This window comes from Balearica regulorum, chromosome 2 (assembly GCF_011004875.1).
Source record: "Balearica regulorum gibbericeps isolate bBalReg1 chromosome 2, bBalReg1.pri, whole genome shotgun sequence".
In the NCBI taxonomy this organism is placed as follows: Eukaryota; Metazoa; Chordata; class Aves; order Gruiformes; family Gruidae; genus Balearica; species Balearica regulorum.
In genome coordinates, this window is record NC_046185.1 from 120,337,677 (window position 1) to 120,358,571 (window position 20,895).

Genomic DNA, 20,895 nt, shown 5'->3' on the forward strand with positions numbered 1-20,895 from the left:
CAAAATGAGTTCACAGGAGTCTTGAGCTGCAGCTCTTGAAATAGAGCTATGCCTCTGGCTCTCTTGACCAGAAAGGTTTGAAAGCTCTTTCTGATAGCAGTGAAAAGCCCCTGAGTTGCAACATCTAATCATAGCACAAAAGTGGGTAAGTGTCTGTATTCTGCACAGTCAATTCCTTTTATCCTTTTCACCACTGGGGCTTCCAGCTTATGCCAGTGCAATTGCGATGTCCTTGTTGTCATGCCCTGGTTGCCGGGCCCTTTGACTCACCACATCTCGTACAGCGGGTTGAGCTAACCATGAGGTTTTCAACACTTTTTCTATCATCTTGCACATTTCCTGCAAGAGGTGGCAGAAAAATGTGTTTCCTGAGATGAAGTAAGCGAAAAAGAATAGCTATGAAAACCAGACCAAAAGAACCTAAAAAACCAAGAAAAAGAATAAAGCTGCTCAGCAGCTTCCTGTTTATCAGCAGCTCAGATACAGATTTATCAGCAGAGTTGCCAAGCTCCCCTCACACCTCCTCTCAGACCACAGCAGCATAGGAGGTGTATGTCATCCCAGCAAAGCCTCTCTTCACACACCTCGGCGAGGGCAGAGGCCTGAGGGAAGATGCGAAAGATGGGGCAACTCTGCACAGACACCTGCTTTGAGATTGTAGCCACTGCGGTCTAGATGGGAGGTGCCAGCAGGACAGGACCGTTGCCCACAGATTTCGCTGCATGATGCTCTGGTGCTGAGAGCAGCCTGCCCCGGGGAGGCGTTGCTAAAGGCACGCGACCCCTCCGAGGGGACCCGCTGCCAGTGGCAGGGCTCAGGTTTTAATCCAGGATTCCTCAGTCACCATCCTGGTCTTAAACCACATAGGCTTCCCTGGTTTAAGAGCATGATTTCAGATGCTGAAAACCCTTTTTTCTGTTTAAAATGCAATAAGCATCCAGAGCTGCTTCCACGGGAGGCTCCTGTGGTGAGAGCGGAGCTGTGCGCAAGAGGCAGACATGGGCGCTGGTGATCGCACGGGGAATTTCCCACCCTGCAGCCCCCCAGTTCCTCACAGCCCCCAGCAGCAGAAGTGGTGCAGGGACCGCAGCGCGGCGGTGCACCCTCGCAGGGTACCGCTGGTGCCCGGCCACAGGCAGGCTCTGAGCTTGCACCCGGGAGCAAGTCTGGCAGTCTGCACCGTGTGCCGCTGCTACCAGAGGGCAGAGAGTGCAAACAGGGCAGAGACCAAACCCTGCCAGGATCCAGCCTAGCTCATTAACAGAGTAGCTAATTGAGTGCCTTTGCCCACGCCTCAGCCCCATGTAGTTTATCTGCATTCCACAGAGCCAAAAAGTGTTGCACAGACTTAAGCGGCATTGCTGTGGTGGGAGGACTTCTGCCTGGTTTCGGCGCTGGAGCTCACAGACTTCACACCTGAAGGGTCAGCGAGCCCTGAGAAGAAAGCCCTGAGCATCGGCAGGAAGGTGTGTTACCAGTTTTTGGTGATCCTGCCGGGGGGTGGCAGTCCTCCCACACACCCAGAACTGTGCGCTGCTGGGGCAGGGTGCTGGGTCCAGCATGGCCAGTGAGGCCAGTGCCAAGCTCTGGTGGTGAGCACAGGGCAGCCAGCCGGCACAGGTAGCCTTGATAATCTGGTGGGGAAACATCAGCTTAGAGAGAGGGAATTATGTGGCAGTCAGTGTAATTACAGTTACTGGAAAGCACTAGAAGGAATAAGCAGCCTGCAAGAAAATAAATATTTTGACACATGCCACCACCTTGAGAGGGCGTGCAAATGCATGGGGGGGACAGGAAGGCTGCTCAAATTGACCCTGACAGATTAAAAAGCCTGGGAGCGGTTGGCTGCAGTTCTTTAAGGACAAGCACCCACTTCTGCACATGGGCAGGGTCAGCCAAGACCACAAACACAGGATGGGGAAGGCAGCACTTCTGGAGAAAAGGATCTGAGGGCTGCCATCCATTGCAAAAGAAATGTGAGTCACTGGTGCTTCATGATTGCAAAAGAAGATCGCTGCCCCAGGCAGGTGGCTCTTCCAGTCTGCTTTGCCAATGGTAAGGTCACAGCTGGGGCTCTATGTCTAGTTTTGGGCACTGCGATGCAAAAAAGATTAAGGAAAACTGGACAGCTGCTAAAGGAGAACACTGGCTACGATTAACAATGTAGAAAACATGACCTAAGAGGAAAAAGATGATGGAATACAAGTTATTAAGATTGAAGGGAAACATGATCTTAGAACATTTTAAAGCAGCTAGAAGAAAGTAGCTATTGTTCCTCGATGGATAAGATAACTGACTCAAACCATACCAGGAGAGTTTTAGATTAAGACAGATTTCCTAGGAGTGAGTCTGGAGAAGCACTGGGATGATTTGTAAGGAGAAGCTGGGGGGAAAGCAAGGGCTGTAGAAGCAGGCTGAGCAACCCCATGGCAAGAATAACAGTGGGACACTGCCCTTTGCCTCCAAGACAGAGAACGGACTACATGTTCTCCCAGTGTCCCATCCAGCCCTGTTTTCTGTGATTTCTCTGTTCTAACTCATTCTCGCTTGCATCCTTCTCTGTTCTCCACCCTTAGGCAAAGCAGTGTCAGATGCTAATCTGAGAGATGCCCATGCACTGGTGTACTGAAGGCATGGGGCAGCGGAGGCTTAAAAACCTAAGTGCTTTAGGGTGAGGAAAAAAACATCAGATAAGGGATAGGTGGAGAAGTGTCCTGTTTTCAAAGACTCCATATGCAAGAGATGTATTTTTTTCCTTCTTTCTGTCCCACAATTACCCTGTCGTGAAACATGAGTGAGAAAATCCCACTCACTGCTGACATTGTTATGAATGAGTTATGTGCTGGGAGTTTTGCAACACACTGATTTCTGCTTTGGTGAAACGAAGCGATTGTGCAAGGCTGCAGCTGTCAAAGCCATAATCCCTGTGGCTTTGGTGCCGGCAGTGAAAAGCAGAGCGTGGAGCACAGCAAGCTGATCCAGACCTCACTAAGCACCTCCAGCTGCTCCTCCTCTCCAAACTCAGCGATAGTTTTTTGGAGGAGACTCTGGCTCACAGCCTTTTTTCCTGCACCGAGCATCTGCTGCAGGAGAGAGAGACAGAGCAATGCCAAACAGGTTTTTCATAGGTACATTTGTACATGTCTGCATACACAAGCAATTTGTTACAGTCATACAACTCCACTTTGGTGGAGGGTGTCAATAGTTTTGTTGACAAAGCTGGAAAGAAAAAAAAAAATTGTCTGCTATCAGCAAAACAGACACATCTTAATTTAACTGGAAATTTTTTGAAGCTTTGAAGTCTGCCTGGTTTTGAGGAAGAAGGGTTAGAAGAGGAGGTAATTTACGAAAAAAACCACCACTATATTTTAAAATTAAAAATGGCAATGTTTTGTCTGGAACTTGCCAGAATAAAGTATTGTAACTCTTCATTTTTTTTCCCTCTAATTTGGAGAGGGGGGGAATCCCCCCAAAAACAACTTGGCACTTTCAGAGATATTATAGTCAACTTAAATACACCTTTTTAATGACAAAAAACCTGATCACTCCAAATCTTATCCAGCCAGAAAGTCTCACCCACCTCTTTGTACACAGGCACACAAATACGTTATCCCCATTAAGAAAGGGAAACGACCCATTCTGCAATATGGCATATTTGTACCTCTATACTGGCAATGGTCTGATTAAACAATTTTGATTAAGATGATGGTGTGTTGATAGCTGATGATGACAGAGCCAAACATTTTGGCGATAACTGAAACAGGCAAGGATTCCTCAAAAGACAGCTCCTATGCGGGGTTTTCTCCTGTACCTCCCAGGGGACCACCAGCCCTGAGCACCCAGGGCTTGGTGTGCCCCTTGCCCGTCCCTGATGCCATGTGGAAGAGGAGTCTGGGGGATTCACCGAGGGTGCTATGGCTGGGAAAGGGTGCTGGCTGGTCCATGCAGGCAGCAGGGACACTTGGGAGAGGGTTGTTGGGGCAAAGAGATGGCCAGGAGGAGGAATTTGGAGTAGGAGGTTCATCAAAGTGCTACCTGCCACACTGCTCCCACGCTGCAGAGGACATACTCACTCCGACCCCCTGCCTCTACCTTCTCCTGCAAAGCTGAGCTGTCATCATTGTTCTTCCCGTCAACAGTGATGATTGCTGGTTTTTTACAAGCCATTTTAGCTGAGCAACACAGCATCTCTGAACATTGCATACCCCATATTGCAGCTAATCTGAGTTTTGTTTCCTCTGCTGAACTAAGTCACTTCTTCCCTCTTTGTCTAATATGACAGAGGAAGCCCTCTGAGATGTAAAGTGAGAGCCAGTTTGAAAGGGAAAGGCCTCTTTTTGACTAAGAAGATGCTCTTACTTTGCTGTCGAGCAAAGGCAGAGGAAAATGCTGTTCTCAGAGCACCTGACTCGTCTGGTTATCACTGCTTTGAGATGAGCGGAAGCAGAGCATTGCATCAAGGCAAGCTTGTCCTCCACTTTCCAGCTGGGTGCTATGATAGTGAGAGGATCCAAGAATGACTTAGTCTTTTCTTGGGAATATCCAACAAGGTAGAGTATCTTACTCTGCTTTTATTCCCATCTTTTCCTAACAGCTGCTATACCAACACCAGAGCCTGTGCCGTGGTGTCAGAAAGGTGCCTCCCATCTGCCTTAACAAACAGCCAGAGCCATACCGGGGCTCGCAGCTGGCACTCCTGGGGCCAAAACAAGTTCTTGGTGGTGTCTTCTGTTGCAAACACAATTTCCTTTCTGTGTTCAAACTCAATTCATCTAGACCATCTGTAGGAGGAAGGAGAGGTTTCTACAAGAGAAGGCATAGCAGTTTTGCAGCAGCTAAAGCTGGCCATCACCCCCAGGCTGAGGAGCTGCAGTGGTGGCATGGGATAAGAAAACCCTCCGGGACTGATATCAGATGCTGAGCTAGCACGCACGGATGGTCTCCCGGTGCCAGTGAATATGCCTGGCTGTAGGACCTGCAGACATGGCCATGCTGTTTGCCTCACAGCAAGATTTGTTTTGGTCGCGGCATTTGCCACAGCCTTTCCATTTAACATGGGGCTTCAGTAGAGCATCACCTTTCTGACCTTCAGGCTCCAAGTAGTTTGGGGGAGTGGAAATCTGCGTTGGTCTGATGGGCTGGTCACTTCTAGGCTGACAGTGTCTTCAGCTATACGAACCGTTTCACAAGTTTTTTTCTCCACTAAAGCAACTATTCTGACAGCAGTTAAAACATCAGAAACCGTAAGTTCAGAGTGTAAATACAAGAACCGCTGCGGTGGCAGTGGCAGGAGGCACAGCTCAAGGGGAAGCGTGAGTGGCGTGGTGCACAGTGTCATGTTGTGAGACTCCCCAGCACCCGCCAGCTGCCTGGGGCCACAGCGGCTGCTGCAGGCTGACCCTGACAACCATGGTCAAACATGAGAAGACGAACCAGAAGGTTCCTCCTACAGCGACATTTTCGCTGTGTTTTTTAACCTGAGTGGAAACTGAGAAACCTGTCCACCAGCGGTTTCACCAAAGTGGTGATGCCACACAGCTCTTCTCTCCTGCAGCTCACAGTCTTGGCTGGGTGCATGGAGTGTGGTGCGTGGCATGGCTCCTGCACCCAAACCCAAGCTGGCCATAGGCTGGAGCACTGGAGATACCAACAGTCAGTTGTCTCTGTTTTGCTGTAAGGTATTTCTTTCTCACAGGAAAGCCCACAAGAGTATGGAGAGACATTGCTAGCACTGGTATTAGTGTCCAGCTAAAACTCAACTGGAGGGATGCTGCAAGGCAGCTGCTGGAGAAGGGAGCTCTAGGGTGGATTTTGGGTTCTTAGCAAACAGATCTGAGGCCTCCGTGCCCTCCAGCTCCCACCCAGCACCTTGGGAGCACTCCCGAGGCCCTGGGATGGACTGCCCAGTGCCTGATGTCCCCTCCCCAGCTATGACAGCCCTTGGGTCTGGCATCACACCCTTAACCAAAGACCATTTTACACTAGCTGGCTTGCTCTCCTCCTGCAGGAAGGCTGCTCCACAGCCCCAGCTAGCAAACTCCCTTCAGCCCAAGGAACAACCTGTAAATATTGCTCTCATATGCCTGTGCTTTCTGTAAGGTGAGACAACCCTCCTTTTCCCCTGGTAATTGCCTTGCTGGCTTGTCTGTATGTGGCAAACATATCCCTTCCATGACTTTGCTTTACCAGGCTGAGCCCAGCTTTCTTGCACCGCTCCTCCTGCTACCTTGCAACCTCTGCACCTCTTTCTGCTTGAGTTCAGCACTTTCGAGTGCAGGTGACCTTTATCTTCTGTGTTCGTTTTTTAGTGCCTTTTGCTGGTTTACCACGCTTCCTGCTTTCTTATCCTCCTCAGGTGAACTTCAAAGGGCTGTTTTTTGGCTCAGTAGAAAATCCCTGTATGCCTGTGTGTCCCTTGTGTAACCCAGGATGTGGTGAATGCTACTCACAGACTGAAAAAAGTATCGGGATGGATAGAGGTTATTACAGCCTGGCTCATAGCTGATGGTGGAGAAAGTTAGAAATGCGTACCTCTCATTCTCCCTGCCGCCAGATATCCTCCTGTGAGCTTTCAAGGGACGTTTAGCATACCTACAGCTTGCAGCACCCCACATCTGTGAACACACCAGTGCTTATTTGTCTCTACCTCCCTCCAGCCCAGCAGTGCTCTGTCTGCCCACGCTCTCCTCAAATGACCTGTAGAAGAGCGAGTAGGGTTCAGCAGGGGGAAAAGAATACAATCTGCCTCCGGTTCTTCTCTGTCCCCCAACCCAGGCATCTCCCATTAGTTTTCCTCATTATAATTATCACCCTTTCAGCCAACTGTTCCCAAGCCCACCCCTGTGCTGCGGGCCTCCCCTCCCATCCACCCTCATACCTGCCAGCCAGGGACAGCACCTTTCCAAAACCGTATTTGTCATCTCCTAAAATTGTCTCCACTCCCTTCCTTTCACCATCTTGGACAAATAACATCCTCCGTCGCCCTTAATGAATTTTCTTCCTCTGTTGAGAAAAGCTCAGGAGACAGCCGTGTGTCAGGAACACTGACCACCCCAGAAGCACCGCAGGAACGTAAAACTTCCGGAAAGCTAGGGACTCGCATGTGTATATCACTTCTCAAAACACAGCAAAGCTGCTCTTGGAAATGTTACATCAGATTCTGTAATTCTGCCGTTTCCCTCCAAAACACTGGCACCACCACAATTTTTCCAAGCTGTTACCCATGTGCCCAGCGCAGTCTGCTCTGCTCTGCCCAAAGCAGAGTGGCCAGCTGTCCTCCAGCCATGGCAGTCACCAGGCCTGCTCACTTGTGTCTTATCTTTTTTTCACTCGAAATCAAGCTCTTTTTCTTGTCTTTAAGGTCCTCTGGATCTTCTTGCTTGCTTGCTTCAGCTTTCTCCAATGCACACAGCATTTCCTCTGTCACTTCCCTGGCGCACTTTCCCAGATTCATGCTTCGCTTTGCCTGGCCGTGCAGAATTGCAGCTGGTGAAAATACGTGGCTGGAAGATTTCCCAATTAAAAAATATACGTTTTGAAAGAACTGAAGTCTTTCTGCAAAATCATAATACATACAACAAAAAATAACTCAAGAAAAGAAAAACAAAGATTTTATTTTTTCATTTTAGATGTTTTAAAATGCAGATATATTTTTAACAGAGGCTTTCATTCTTTTATCAGTTTCAAGTCAAACTATTGTTTAATTTTTTAACATGTGTTTTTCCTTTTCAGCCAAACTATGCAAAAAGCATCCAATGGAAAAGGGAGCATCTTTAATTGACTGACGTTTTGATCATAAGAAATAATGAAAGCTGACCTTATTGATCTCTAAACAAAAAACTAAGTAGAATGGAGTTACATTATGTTGTATTGTATGTCTGTAACAGCAGGACATACTACTGACGTATTATTAATCATATAGTTTATATTGAGAGAATAGACTAAAATAAAGTTCTACTACAACAATGTGCAAAAGTTAATCATGAAAGAAAAAACCAAAAACAAAAACAAAACAAAAAAAAAGAGGAGCTGATCTCTCTTACATAATGTGACCAACTGGGTACTTGGAGGTGCAGTGATGCCGGGGTCATTGGTAGCATTTTGAATACCTCAAGGGACAGCTCTTTTCTTTCTGCTGCACTACTCACTAGTGCCAGGTCCTTAACTCTGTTACTTTGTTTGGTTTTTTGGTCTGCTTGCAGTATTTAGCTCTTTTTTTCTTTGGGACTGTCTTTCACTATTCGTTTAAGCAACAGCCAGCAAGCTGGAAAGCTACTTTGGATTGGAGCTGCTAGCTGCTACCAAAGAACAGGTTAATAACTTGAATAACAGTCACGCTTTGGATCTGCCACTGTGGTGGGTTGACCCTGGCTGAGGGCCAGGTGCCCACCAGAGCTGCTCTATCACTCCCCTCTTTCATTAGACAGGGGAGAAAAGGTACAATAAAAGAAAACTTACGGGTCGAGATAAGGACAGGGAGAGATCATTCTCTAATTATCATCACGAGCAAAACAGACCGAACTTAGAGAGGGAATTCATCTTATTTATTACTAAGCAAAACAGAGTAGAGGAATGAGAAATAAAACTAAACCTTAAAAACACCTCCCCCCACCCCTCCCATCTTCCCGGGCTCAACTTCACTCCCGGCTTCAACCTCCGCCCCCCCCAGCGGCACAGGGGGACGGGGAGTGGGGGTTACGGTCAGTTCATCACGCGGTGTTTCTGCCGCTTCTTCATCCTCAGGGGGAGGACTCATTGTTCCCCCACTCCAGCGTGGGGTCCCTCTCACGGGAGACAGTCCTTCACGGCCTTCTCCAACGTGAGTCTCCTCCACGGGGTGCAGACCTTCAGGAGCAAACTGCTCCAGCGTGGGTCCCCCACGGGGTCACAAGTCCTGTCAGCAAACCTGCTCTGGCGTGGGCTCCTCTCTCCACGGATCCACAGGTCCTGCCAGGAGCTTGGTCCAGCGTGGGCTTCCCACGGGCCACAGCCTCCTTCAGGTGTCTCTACCTGCTCCGGCGTGGGGTCCTCCACGGGCTGCAGGTGGAATCGCTACACCCCCTCATCCTCCCTCCATGGGCTGCAGGGGGACAGCCTGCTTCACCATGGTCTTCACCACGGGCTGCAGGGGAATCTTGCTCCGGCGCCTGGAGCACCTCCTCCCCCTCCTTCTGCACTGACCTTGGTGTCTGCAGATGTTCTTACATCTTCTCACTCCTCTCTCTGGCTGCAAAAGCGCTCTCTAACTGTTTTTCTCTTTCTTAAATATGTTATCACAGAGGCGCTGATTGGCTTGGCCTTGGCCAGCGGCGGGTCCGTCTTGGAGCCGGCTGGCATTGGCTCTGTCAGACACAGGGGAAGCTTCTAGCAGCTTCTCACAGAAGCCACCCCTGTAGCCCCCCCGCTACCAAAACCTTGCCACGCAAAACCAACACAGCCACATACTTCTTTGGGGCTCTCAGGCAAATCTCTTGTGTTCTCTGTACTCCTATAAATCAGGAAAATGGTGCTTGTTGAGATTAATGGATGAAAATCATATCGTTTGGCTGACTTACAAAGCACCACAGTTTACAGTATTAAACAAACCAAAAATAATTTAAAGTTATTGACTGAAATAAAAAATTTCAAGCCTGTCCTTGTTTTAATATTTTGTCCTTGACCATGTATCTTAAATGTACTAAAATATACTTTAAAAAACCCCAAGTAGCAAAGAAACTCTGAAACATCTCCATTTGAATAAGAGCTGCTGATTACAAAGAGGTATCAGTAGCTATGAGTTCTTATTTTGCTAGGAAAGGTAATACATTACTAATGGGGAGGGACATAACCAGACTACGGTATGCAAGTTGATATTAGCTGAAGGAAATGAAAAACTGAAATAATGCGTTTCGGAAATGATATATCAGCTTCTGTAAAAAGTTGCAAATTTGTTAGGGTGTGTTCTGTGATGGAGACATCTGAACTTTTACATTTTTCACTTAAATCAGAGGTGGCGGAGAGGAAGGGGGGTTTAGTAAATGCATTAAAAGGAGAACGCCAGTTCATGTGCTACCTTTACTGTCTTCAAAAAGAGCTGTATTTTATTTTTGCTGCACAGAATCTGTTTGTAAGCCCTCTCACCTCTTTTCCTGTTTACTGCAGCTACAAAACCTTCAATTTGTCTCAAAACCTGTTCTGTAACCGGCAGCTGCCCATTCGACACCTGCATGTCACTCAATCTCAACCGTCTCCACAAGTAATGGAGTAAACCTCCTGGAAACTCCCAAACCCAAGAGAGAACAAGGACACAGTAGAAGGAGAAGACAACCGGGGCAAACTGAGAGAGTAGAGGCTTCTTACTGTGAAAGGTAAAGTCCATCCACATTTAATGGGCTATTCTTAAAAGTAATGGGCTAACTTAAGCAAGCAGGGGAAAGGGACCTGCAGCAGTTATCTCTCTTCTGATACCCTCCGGAAAACTGCTTTTTCAGTTTGACTGTTTTGCCAACTGATATGGAGAGGGGAGAAAATGGAAAATGCTATGCCCTGGTCGGAAGCTGTCAAAGGCGTTAATGGTGTAAAGTTGGTCTGAAAGTCTGAAGTAGAGCTTCTCCAGTCTCTCTTCAGGCCAGGAAAAACACTTGAATTTTGTCAAAATCAGATGCATCATATCTATAAACCTATGTATCTGTATTTATATCTATATATCTATGTATTTATATCTATATATCTATGTATTTATATCTATATATCTAAATATCTATATATCTATATACCTATATAACATGGTATTCTTTCTTTTTTTTTTTATTTTCTACTTTTGGTTGTTGAATCTATGGGCTGCTTTAAGGGGTCCCCGACAGGCAACTAAGAAAAGCAAGCCATTGCTGCAATGCTTACAGTCACAGCAAGTTGGGGTCACACATCAAAAGCATTAGCAGGAAATATTTTCTACCTATATCTGTTGCTGCACGAACAGCCAATATCTAGTGACTCAACATCTCAATATTTAGGGGTTTATGCATGAAAACAAAGCTGAAATTAATAATGCAGCTGAAAACTAAACTTAGGAAAGAATTATACTATCAACATAGATTGTGGCACTGCTTTTCTCTCATCACTCATTATTTCTGAACAAGGAACTCCGTAGGGTTGAGTGCTGTACTTCTAACAGGTTTCTCTGTGTTGCACATGCCAATTGACTTTGGTATAAACAGCCCTGGTGCCCCAAGAAAAGCAGAAGCAGGCTAGTTTGGCGTGAGCAGCATCCATACTTGCAGCAGAGGACGCACGCTGACTCCAGCACCTCTCTGTGCCGTGCGTATGGATCCTCCTGTTTCCCTGCACAAGGTGGCACAGCCAGGCAAGAAGGGCTGAATTCTGATTCCTTCCTCATCAATACGAAAATTTTTACCGTTCCCTCTCTTTTTGTATATCCAAGGAGCAGTTTTTAACTCAGGAGAGCATGTTCTCTACTTTTAATGAATTAATTACCGCCATTCATATTATTGCTACGGCTTAATAGCAATGATTATTACAATTACAATGATTATTTTCCTCCTGGAAACTCTGTGTCTTTGAAGCTTTTTCAAGATGTGATCAACCTGTATGCAAGCATTACATAGGTGCAGTGCACAATAAACATGCAAATGTCTTAGCAGGGGCAAGACAAACTCCTTTGAAAGAACCATTACTTCTTAAAATGTGAACAACTAACTCTGCAAACCAGATCCCCTGTTATAGGGGTCATGAAGTGATATCTGGAAAAAGAAAAAAAAAAAAGGGTGCTAAAGCACTGACTCACTTTTGGACAGCATGTCAGGCTATTCTAAAGCTATTTTCATTGCAATTCCTTCAGAAATGACAGAGAGGAAACACCCCCCCAGATTCTTTTGGTCTTCTCTAAACTATCAAATTGAAGTTTGGCAGAACAGGCAGGAGTGGTAAACTGCTGTGTTTTAGCAATAGGCACAGCCAAGCTGCTCACCAGGTAACCTGGAGGGCAGCGGCAGCCTCGCTGCAGCAGCCCAGAGCTTGGCACTGCAACTGCTGCTGTGTAGCCCTGCAAACTCCCTGCTGCTGCAGAGGTTTTTTTGTATGCCATCCTGCACCCACCTGCGGGAAAACAGCTTACATGTTTCTGCATTCAGTATCCAGCCTTGATCAGCTAAGTTAAAAATGTGGTTATGCTGCTGGGTGATGGTTTCTTCAGTCAAGACACTTTTATAAGGGTCTTTATGCTACAGGCCAAAAGCTTCTTCACCCCAGGGAGCACAAGAAAATCCAGATTCTTAGATCAGATGCAGGTTTGGTACCATTTTGCACCATTACGACTATTCAGAGCATTAATTTTTTGTTGTCACTATAATGATGAGGGGCTAACTCACTGGGACTGAGGCAGTTTCAGGGAAACCAAGAGCATCCCAGTGCTCACACTTATGGATGTATAGGAAGAATTGGCAGGCTGAGGGTGCAGCCTTTTGGGTGGTAGAGCTGCTCTTGTCCAGCCAGTGAGACCAAGACTGCACTTTGCAGTCCCTCTCTGCCTGGAGGCTGACCCACGTGCTTGATGCAGCACAGAGAGAGACAGAAGCCATCCTGGGAGTCCTGTGCCAGGACAGCCAGCCATTTATCTCTTACTCTTTCCTGCACAGGTGTCCAAGATGAATCCCACAAGCCAGTTCCTTGGCACAACAGAATATGACTATGGATATGATGAAGACACTGCTCCGTGCAATGAAGGAAACAGCTTTCACAGGTTCAAATCCCTCTTTCTGCCGATCCTTTACTGCCTTGTGTTTGTCATCTGCCTTCTGGGAAACTCCTTGGTCCTTTGGGTTCTCCTGACCAGGAAAAGGCTGACGACAATGACTGACATCTGCCTGCTTAACCTCGCGGCCTCTGATCTCCTCTTCATTGTGCCTCTCCCTTTCCAAGCCCACTACGCTTCAGACCAGTGGGTTTTTGGCAACACTATGTGTAAGATAATGGCTGGCATTTATTACATAGGTTTTTATAGCAGTATTTTCTTTATAACCTTCATGAGCATAGACAGGTACATAGCAATTGTCCATGCTGCCTATGCCGTGAGGGTACGGACAGCCTCTTTTGGCATAATTATCAGTTTAATCCTGTGGCTGGTGGCTGGCTTGGCTTCTGTACCCAATATCATGTTCAACCAGCAGCTGGAAATTGAGCAGTCTCTGCAGTGTGTCTCCACATACCCCCCAGGAGACAATACTTGGAAGATTGCTTCTCAGTTTTCAGCCAATATCTTAGGCCTCTTGATTCCTCTTAGCATCCTCATTTGCTGCTACACCCAGATACTGAAAAACCTGCAAAAATGCAAAAATCGGAACAAGACCAAGGCGATCAAGATGATTTTCATCATCATCATTGTTTTCTTCCTCTTCTGGACTCCCTTCAACATCGTGCTGTTCCTAGACTCTCTGCAGAGTCTGCACATCATCAATGATTGCAAGACGAGCTACCAGATAGCCCTGGCCCTGCAGCTGACGGAAGCCATCTCCTTCATCCACTGCTGCCTGAACCCTGTGATCTATGCCTTTGCTGGGGTGACACTCAAGGCCCATCTTATAGGACTACTTCAGTCCTGTGTCCGTGTCCTCTCCCGCCCTGCCAGAGGTGCTGGGGCTGGTCAGTTGTTTTCAGTGCCCATCCAGCTATCCAGCTGCTCTGACAGCGCGGGGTTCCTGTGAGCCCATCTGAGCTGCCTTGTTCTGGTGTTTGGCCTAAGGTCTGACATGGCCCTGGAGGTTGTACCGTGTGTGCAGCATCCTCTTGGGAGGACCAGTATACCTATACCTCCCTGTGGGATATGCTGTGAACCACGGCACAGTAATTGGCAACATTAGTTTCCTAGGAGCACTGGCACGTTTGTAAAACGGTGACCTTACAAGCTTACCACAGAACGATTTTTAATTAACTTTTAGAGCTCTTTTAACACATTTCAGCAAGCAGGATGCTTCCTCTAGTATTTTTCTGTTCTGATGAAAACATGGCTTCTGCCTCGCCCTCAAATATGCTCTGCCTTGTGGAAGCTGTTCCACACCTGAATCCCTACATCTCTGGAACAGATGAGGGACACCCCTCCGGGAAGCGGGGAAAGAGACAGGCATGGGATTACTTCACATTGCAAAGAAGGCATCACCTCAGCCACTGCCACCATTCCCCCTTTGCTTCAGCTCCCAGATAAAGAGGCTCCTGTGCTCAGGGCCCTGTTGCTTTGCTGTGGGACACTCTCAGGGTCACAGCTGGGGAGTCCCTGGAGCCGCTGCCACCCAAAGCAGCTTTTGGTGGTGATGCCTTCAAAACTAGCAGAGCAACCCCTCCAGGTGCCCCCTATGCTGGTCACTCATAGAGGCCCATACACTTGAATATGTCATCATCAAAGCAGCCCAGTAGGCTGCATCACCACTGGAGGCATGGGACCTCTAACTCTGTGCCCCCAGCGCTTGCTGCTAAATGTAATCACCACAAAATGGCATGTAGCATGTGGGCTCCATCTCTTTCCATACATTATTATTTTCTGCCATTTTAGAAATGTTTTCTTTGAATAAACATATTAACTGCACCTTTCTGTCTTGGCTCCTGAAAGTCTCTCTAATGACTCACAAACCTGGATTAGGATAAGGAAAGGATGTATTTACTGACTTTTGAGCCAGTATCACATAAAATACATCTGATGGAATTGAGAGGCACCCTGGAAGTCTTCAGCAAAGTAAGTCTTACCTCCCCTTTCCTGCTGAGAAAGATTTGTTCTCAAAATCCCAATAAAAATTCACAGTGAAAAAAAAATAAAATTATGTTGAGGTAATATTACTGTAAACAAAATTTTAAATGTTAAACAAGAGAGTACCTGAAACCAGGAAAAGCACAGCCTGGGTATTGTCAAAGATTGTATTTTCTAGGGTAATGAAAAATAGTATATGTTTTTGTAGTTCTACCTTTCCTTCTGAAAATAGAATTGCATTTTTTTAAGTTTCCTAAAAATTTCAAATACATTTCTAACCTCAGTGCTAAAATATTCTTGCCATTAGCTACATAGTGTAGAAAATACTTCTTTCATTTATGATAGATAGTATAATTAACATTTCTAGGTTTTATTCCTCAATGGAGAAGAAATGCACTGCAGTTCAATTATCATATTGTTTTACCTCTCAAAAGACTTCTAGGTATTTAGAAACAAAGACCTCTGTTTGTGTATTTCTGTGGGGTTTTTGTACTGCGCAGGCACTTCAATGAAAAGAAGAATCGGCCAGCATCTCAGGTCAGGTATCTTCCCCCTGTGGCCAGAATTTTGGAGTTTGGATACAAGTATTTCTGTTTAAAATGTTCAGTGACATTTACCATTATCTTACCTGTTGATGTTTCAGATGAAAATGGAAGGGAGAAGAAACAGAAGTTTTATATATATATATATATTTGTATCTATTTATATATATATTCTTTTTTAATTGTTATTTTGAGAAGAAGAAAAGATGAAAATGTTTTCTGGCCAGCTCTTGCACACTGACACTTTCCTGGCTGCAGGGAAGAGACACAACTGACTGATCTAAGAGGGGGCCCTAGGACTGCATGGGACTTACAGCACCAGGGAGATGCCTTCAAGGATATAAAGTATCTGTGGAGGGTCCCCTGCACTTTTGTAGGTCTTTAGATTTCAGGGAATGACCATTTCATACCTGGCAGCTTTTTTTGGCAGCTTTTTTTTCCGACTGAAAGTGGGCAAGTGTGAAACAGCAAACAGCATGCCCTGATCAGTTTGTTTTGTCAATGGTTGTGTAAAAAAGACCAAAACCAAGCAAAGACTGCTTTTAGATAAAGATAGTATTCGAGGACTCTCTGGGTTTAAAACACAGATTTGGAGCATATCTGCAATCTTGTTAGAAGAAATAATAAAGAATAAGGGATAAGGTCCCTAAATTCTTATTTTTCAATAATTGGTTATTTGCCTTGCTGAATTTCAAATTTCAAGAACAGAAGATGGTCAAAAGCACTGTAATTTTTTCAAAGATCATACCCCTCTTCAGGTTGCTATGTCATTCAAAGTGATGCACACCAGATATACCCCAGACATGCACAATTCTTTCTTATGCTATCATGAAATTCTGCAAGTGTGAACCTAAAATGTCCCAAAGAGACTCTTGCATCATTAATGCAGCAATGTTTTCAGCAGTAGACTAGGATTCTCTCTGGATTACAAGACAAAGGCCAAACTCTTTGTTTTCTATTATTTTTTTGTCCAGCTCCCATTGAAATCATGCTCTGTGTGTGTGGTAATAGCAGAATTTAGCCCAAATGATATGTGAAGCCTTAACCAAAGAAGTAAAAAAGTAGGTTTTGCTGGACTCACTGCAGTTTCTTCCTCCTCCTCCTTGTCTTCTACTGCTGTTATTTAAGGCACTATTATAAAGACATATTTAAGAATCCATATTAGATCCAACCTCCCCATCCTCTGCTCAAGCACAGTCAATCTCTCACAAACATATTTGTGGCTGCAAAAAGGAAGAATATAAGTAGCTATTTTGCCCCCTTTATTGTATGAACTACCATAATAGAGACACAAACATATCCAGCATCACCCCAAGCACTCGTACACAGCAGAGCTCTAAGAAGCATTGTGCCTCTTCTTTAAACATGACATTATATTTCTCATGTTGTAAATCCATAGGATTTTATGCTACTCTTATATGCAATGGAAAGAATCTATGGAGACACTAAGCAACGTTCAAAAGTTTTTGCACTTCTATGCACTGAAACAGTTCTGGATAACAGCACTACATTAGCAGGATACTATTACGGAGCTGGTACTGCCATTTTTCCCGTTATACTTTTTTTTTTAGGTAGAAACTTGTCAATGACAATCTGTTTTCTTCTGCAGATGTAATATTCTCCCTGGAATAAAGCAGGCAACAGATGCACTATTTCCTCAGTTTCAAGGATTCTGATGGAAAGTAAAATTGGTAAAAGAATTTTGCAATCTACTCATAACCACATCAGCCAGTTTTCATGTGCTGAGATGTTGTCAGCTGCAAATACCACTACAAAAGCAGCAAGGAACATTCAGGTTTGATGTCATCTGAATTTCCTTGTGCTGTGTGTGGTAATGTGAGTATATATCCCAAAATATCTAGCCCAATCTTGTTCCATTAAATTAGTAGAAAGTTGATCACTATTCTGAAAAGGATGGAATAAAGACATTATTGCTGTTTGTAGAACAGATCGCCTAATTAGATGTTGCACAACTAAATCAATTAATGTTTTTTCCAAGGACCAAGCTGTAACACCTAACATTAGTATCAGATTGCCAGCTGAGGTGCCAAGTACCACTTTTCATGTTTGGTAACATTTCCCTAGCTAGTTCTAAAATGTGCCTGAGCCTACTTGAATTTTCTAGCTATTGATTTTTATCTAATGTGTTTCACAGCCTTCCACTTTCCTATTCCATGTTTCTTTGTAGTATGATGCCTATGACACTATGACAGGAAAGTCTGACCTTATTCTAGTCCAAGACCACTTGGCAGTGTGCAACAAAACATCCAAATGTGCACATCCTCAAAAACACCTCCCAGACCTCTAAAATAAATAAAGTATAATAAAACTGTGCAAAGCAGCACAAAGGAGAACTGGGAGAGTTAGAAAAGCAAGAACATCATGTAAGACGTGGTGCTGCTGGTGACTCTTCCTGGCTTTTCTCCAGTCTGTGATTGCCAAGTTCACAGCTTTTGTAATGTTCCTCACTCCTATTGACTTACCATAGAATCACAGAATCACAGAATGGTTTGGGTTGGAAGGGACCTTAAAGATCATCTAGTTCCAACCCCCCTGCCACGGGCAGGGACACCCCCCACTAGACCAGTTTGCCCAAAGCCCAATCCAACCTGGCCTTCAACACTTCCAGGGAGGGGGCCTCCACAGCCTCTCTGGGCAACCTGTTCCAGTGCCTCACCACCCTCACAGTGAAGAATGTCTTCCTAATATCTAATCTAAATCTACCCTCTTTTAGCTTAAAGCCATTACCCCTTGTCCTATCACTACATGCCCTTGTAAACAGTCCCTCTCCAGCCTTTCTTGTAGGCCCCCTTAGGTACTGGAAGGCTGCTGTAAGATCTCCCCAGAGCCTTCTCTCCTCCAGGCTGAACAACCCCAGCTGTCTCAGCCTGTCCTCATAGGAGAGGTGCTCCAGCCCTCTGATCAGCTTCGTGGCCTCCTCTGGACTCGCTCCAACAGCTCCATGTCTTTCCTGTACTAGGGACCCCAGGGCTGGACGCAGTACTCCAGGTGGGGTCTCACAAGAGCAGAGTAGAGGGGGAGAATCACTTCTCTTCACCTGCTGGTCACGCTTCTTTTGATGCAGCCCAGGATACAGTTGGCTTTCTGGGCTGTAAGCGTGCATTTCCAGGTCATGTTGAGCTTCTCGTCCACCAACACCTCCGACTCCTTCTCCTCAAGGCTGCTCTCAATCCGTTCTCCACCCAGCCTGTATTTGTGCTTAGGATTGCCCTAACCCATGTGCAGGACCTTGCATTTGGCCTTGATCTTCAGGAGGTTCACACAGGCCCACCATTCAAACCTGCCAAGGTCCCTCTAGATGGCATCTCTTCCCTCCAGCGTGTTGACCACACTACACAGCTTGGTGTTGGTGGCAAACTTGCTGAGGCTGCACTCAATCCTACTGTCCATGTCACTGACAAAGATGTTAAACAGCACCAGTCTCAATACTGACCCCTGAGGAATGCCACTTGTCACTGGTCTCCACATGGACACCAAGCCATTGACCACAACTCTTTGAGTGCGACGATCCAGCCAATTCCTTATTCACCAAGCAGTCCATTTGTCAAATTCATGTCTACTTTCCTTGCCTCTTCCACTTCTAGGGAGGAAAACTGGATGTTAATTTCTGACTAAATCCTGGAGTTTCATTTATTCAACTTTTTTTTGGCTGCACCTGCTCAAGCTCCTAGTTTAAAACTAAATTTTAAAAAAAAAGACATAGAAGTCTCAATTAAGATGCTTAAGCAGTATGAAAAAAGCAGGAATCAACCCATAGAAATCACTCGTTGAAATGATGTCAGAAATCATGCAATACATCAGGATGATACAGCTCTGGAAAAAAAAAAATCACATTAAACTTCATCTTATAACACTGTATTACTTAAGCTAATCTTGTCAGTGAGTTTGGGAAACCCTGAGTGTAGGCATCCGAAGAGCTGAAAAAATTATTCATGCTCCTAACAGTTGTTCCTTGCTGCCCATTAGATGCTGAGGGCAGTGGGCTCCAGGTGGATCCCTGTCACTGGCAGTCCCAGGCAGCTTTCCAGCCCTGGGACCACGCACTCTCAAGAGGTTAGGCTCTCTGGCAAATATTGTGCGAAATTCAAAAGACATTGCAGACTACTTCACAGTAACAAGCTTAGCTCACAAGTCACACACACTACTAGATGACAAAGATCTAGAAAAACTGTGCTTTAGTTGCTAGAAATAATTTTTGTTTACCAGTGCAATTTCTACAATGGGCCGTTCAGGGTCATGAAGAGATAACAAAGTCACTTTCAAAATAAGAACAACCAACACAGTAAATACAGTATCATACAGAGAAAATGCTTCAGAGACACAAACCTGTGAGGTCAAAAAAGCATTCTGCTGTGCTCAGGCTAATTAGCAGCTGAGAGCTATGACTAACAGGTCACATGGCTGCTGGTCCGGGGCCTAGCTCAGATGTTCCTGTAACTGTGCAATATAAACACATTTCTCCACTTATTACAGCCTGTGTGCAAAAATGTCCTCAGGACTGGTTTTTGGAGAGTGTCTCAGCCTCTCCAGCAGTTCAAAGACATGGATGTCAGTAGTCTGTGACAGTAGGGGCCTGGGAAACATGAAGAAGCCTCCAAGTCTATGGCTGGGATGGGAGATTTGTGATAAAACAAAATAGTGCTACCAACTGCTGGGAACCCAGCACAGAGTGTCTAAAAAGAATACAGAAAAAAATACATCAACAACAGTTGTTGTACAGTAGAAGATAAAACTGTAAAGTGAAAGATCTGTCCCGTCCCACTCAGGGGGTTAGGGAGAGGTTAACTTTTTAATTCTCTGCACGGTAATCAGAAGTAATGACAATTACTTTAGAGGTTCAAACCAATCATAAATTTACTTAAAACTCAGTGGAACTACAAAAGATAGAGGCTCGGAAAAAGCCATAATAATGCTCAAAACTTAGCAGAACTATGAAAGGTAATGGTTTAGCAAAACATGTGACGATATTACCCTTGATAGAGGGAACTAACACTTAAGGGAAATAGCAGAACCATTAACTAGCTTAAGCCACATATCTAGTAATCTTAACCCTTACGTAAGATGTTTTAACAAGAACTAGCGTAAGGAGGGGTCAAGATGACCCTTCATTCTGCTTGCATTTTTGTAACCAATCACAAGATAAGGAGGTAGTAAATCAGAATGGAATGAACACGGAGGATTCTCTGCTAATTAGGAACCGGTCTGAGTAAGTTTTATGGTGAAGGTGAAAAGTGCACAGTGAGGAAGACATACGGCCTTCATCCCTAAGACCCCGGCCCACGACCACCAAGAGGCACTGCGCGTGCGCAGCTGAGAGGAGTTAAAGGCGGAGACAATGGAAATGAACTCATTGTAATAAGACCGCCTTTCCACGGAAAGATCATGAATATGTATAGGCGCTTTTTGAATATGTAACATTTTGTTGTATAAAATTCAAAGGGAATTGCCGCAAGGTGCGCACGATTTTGGTGGGATGACCCCCCGTGCTGCCCAGCGCTGAATAAACATACCTACTTTACAACTTTCCCAGTTGTGGAGTCCGATTTTCCGCACATCACCCTAATGTGCCGAAAATTAAGTTAGAGACAAAGACAGTGATAG

At 45.4% G+C, this 20,895-nt stretch overlaps 1 protein-coding gene across 1 annotated transcript; it reads left to right on the top strand.

Annotated features, from left to right (window-relative positions):
• The first annotated feature begins 10,206 nt into the window (after window positions 1-10,206).
• LOC104635339 (C-C chemokine receptor type 8) lies at window positions 10,207-14,572 on the top strand. Its single transcript, XM_010302097.2, has 2 exons — window positions 10,207-10,346; window positions 12,633-14,572. The coding sequence occupies exon 2, from the start codon at window positions 12,642-12,644 to the stop codon at window positions 13,695-13,697; it is 1,056 nt and encodes a 351-aa protein (XP_010300399.2). The 5' UTR covers window positions 10,207-10,346; window positions 12,633-12,641; the 3' UTR covers window positions 13,698-14,572.
• The last annotated feature ends 6,323 nt before the right edge of the window (window positions 14,573-20,895 follow it).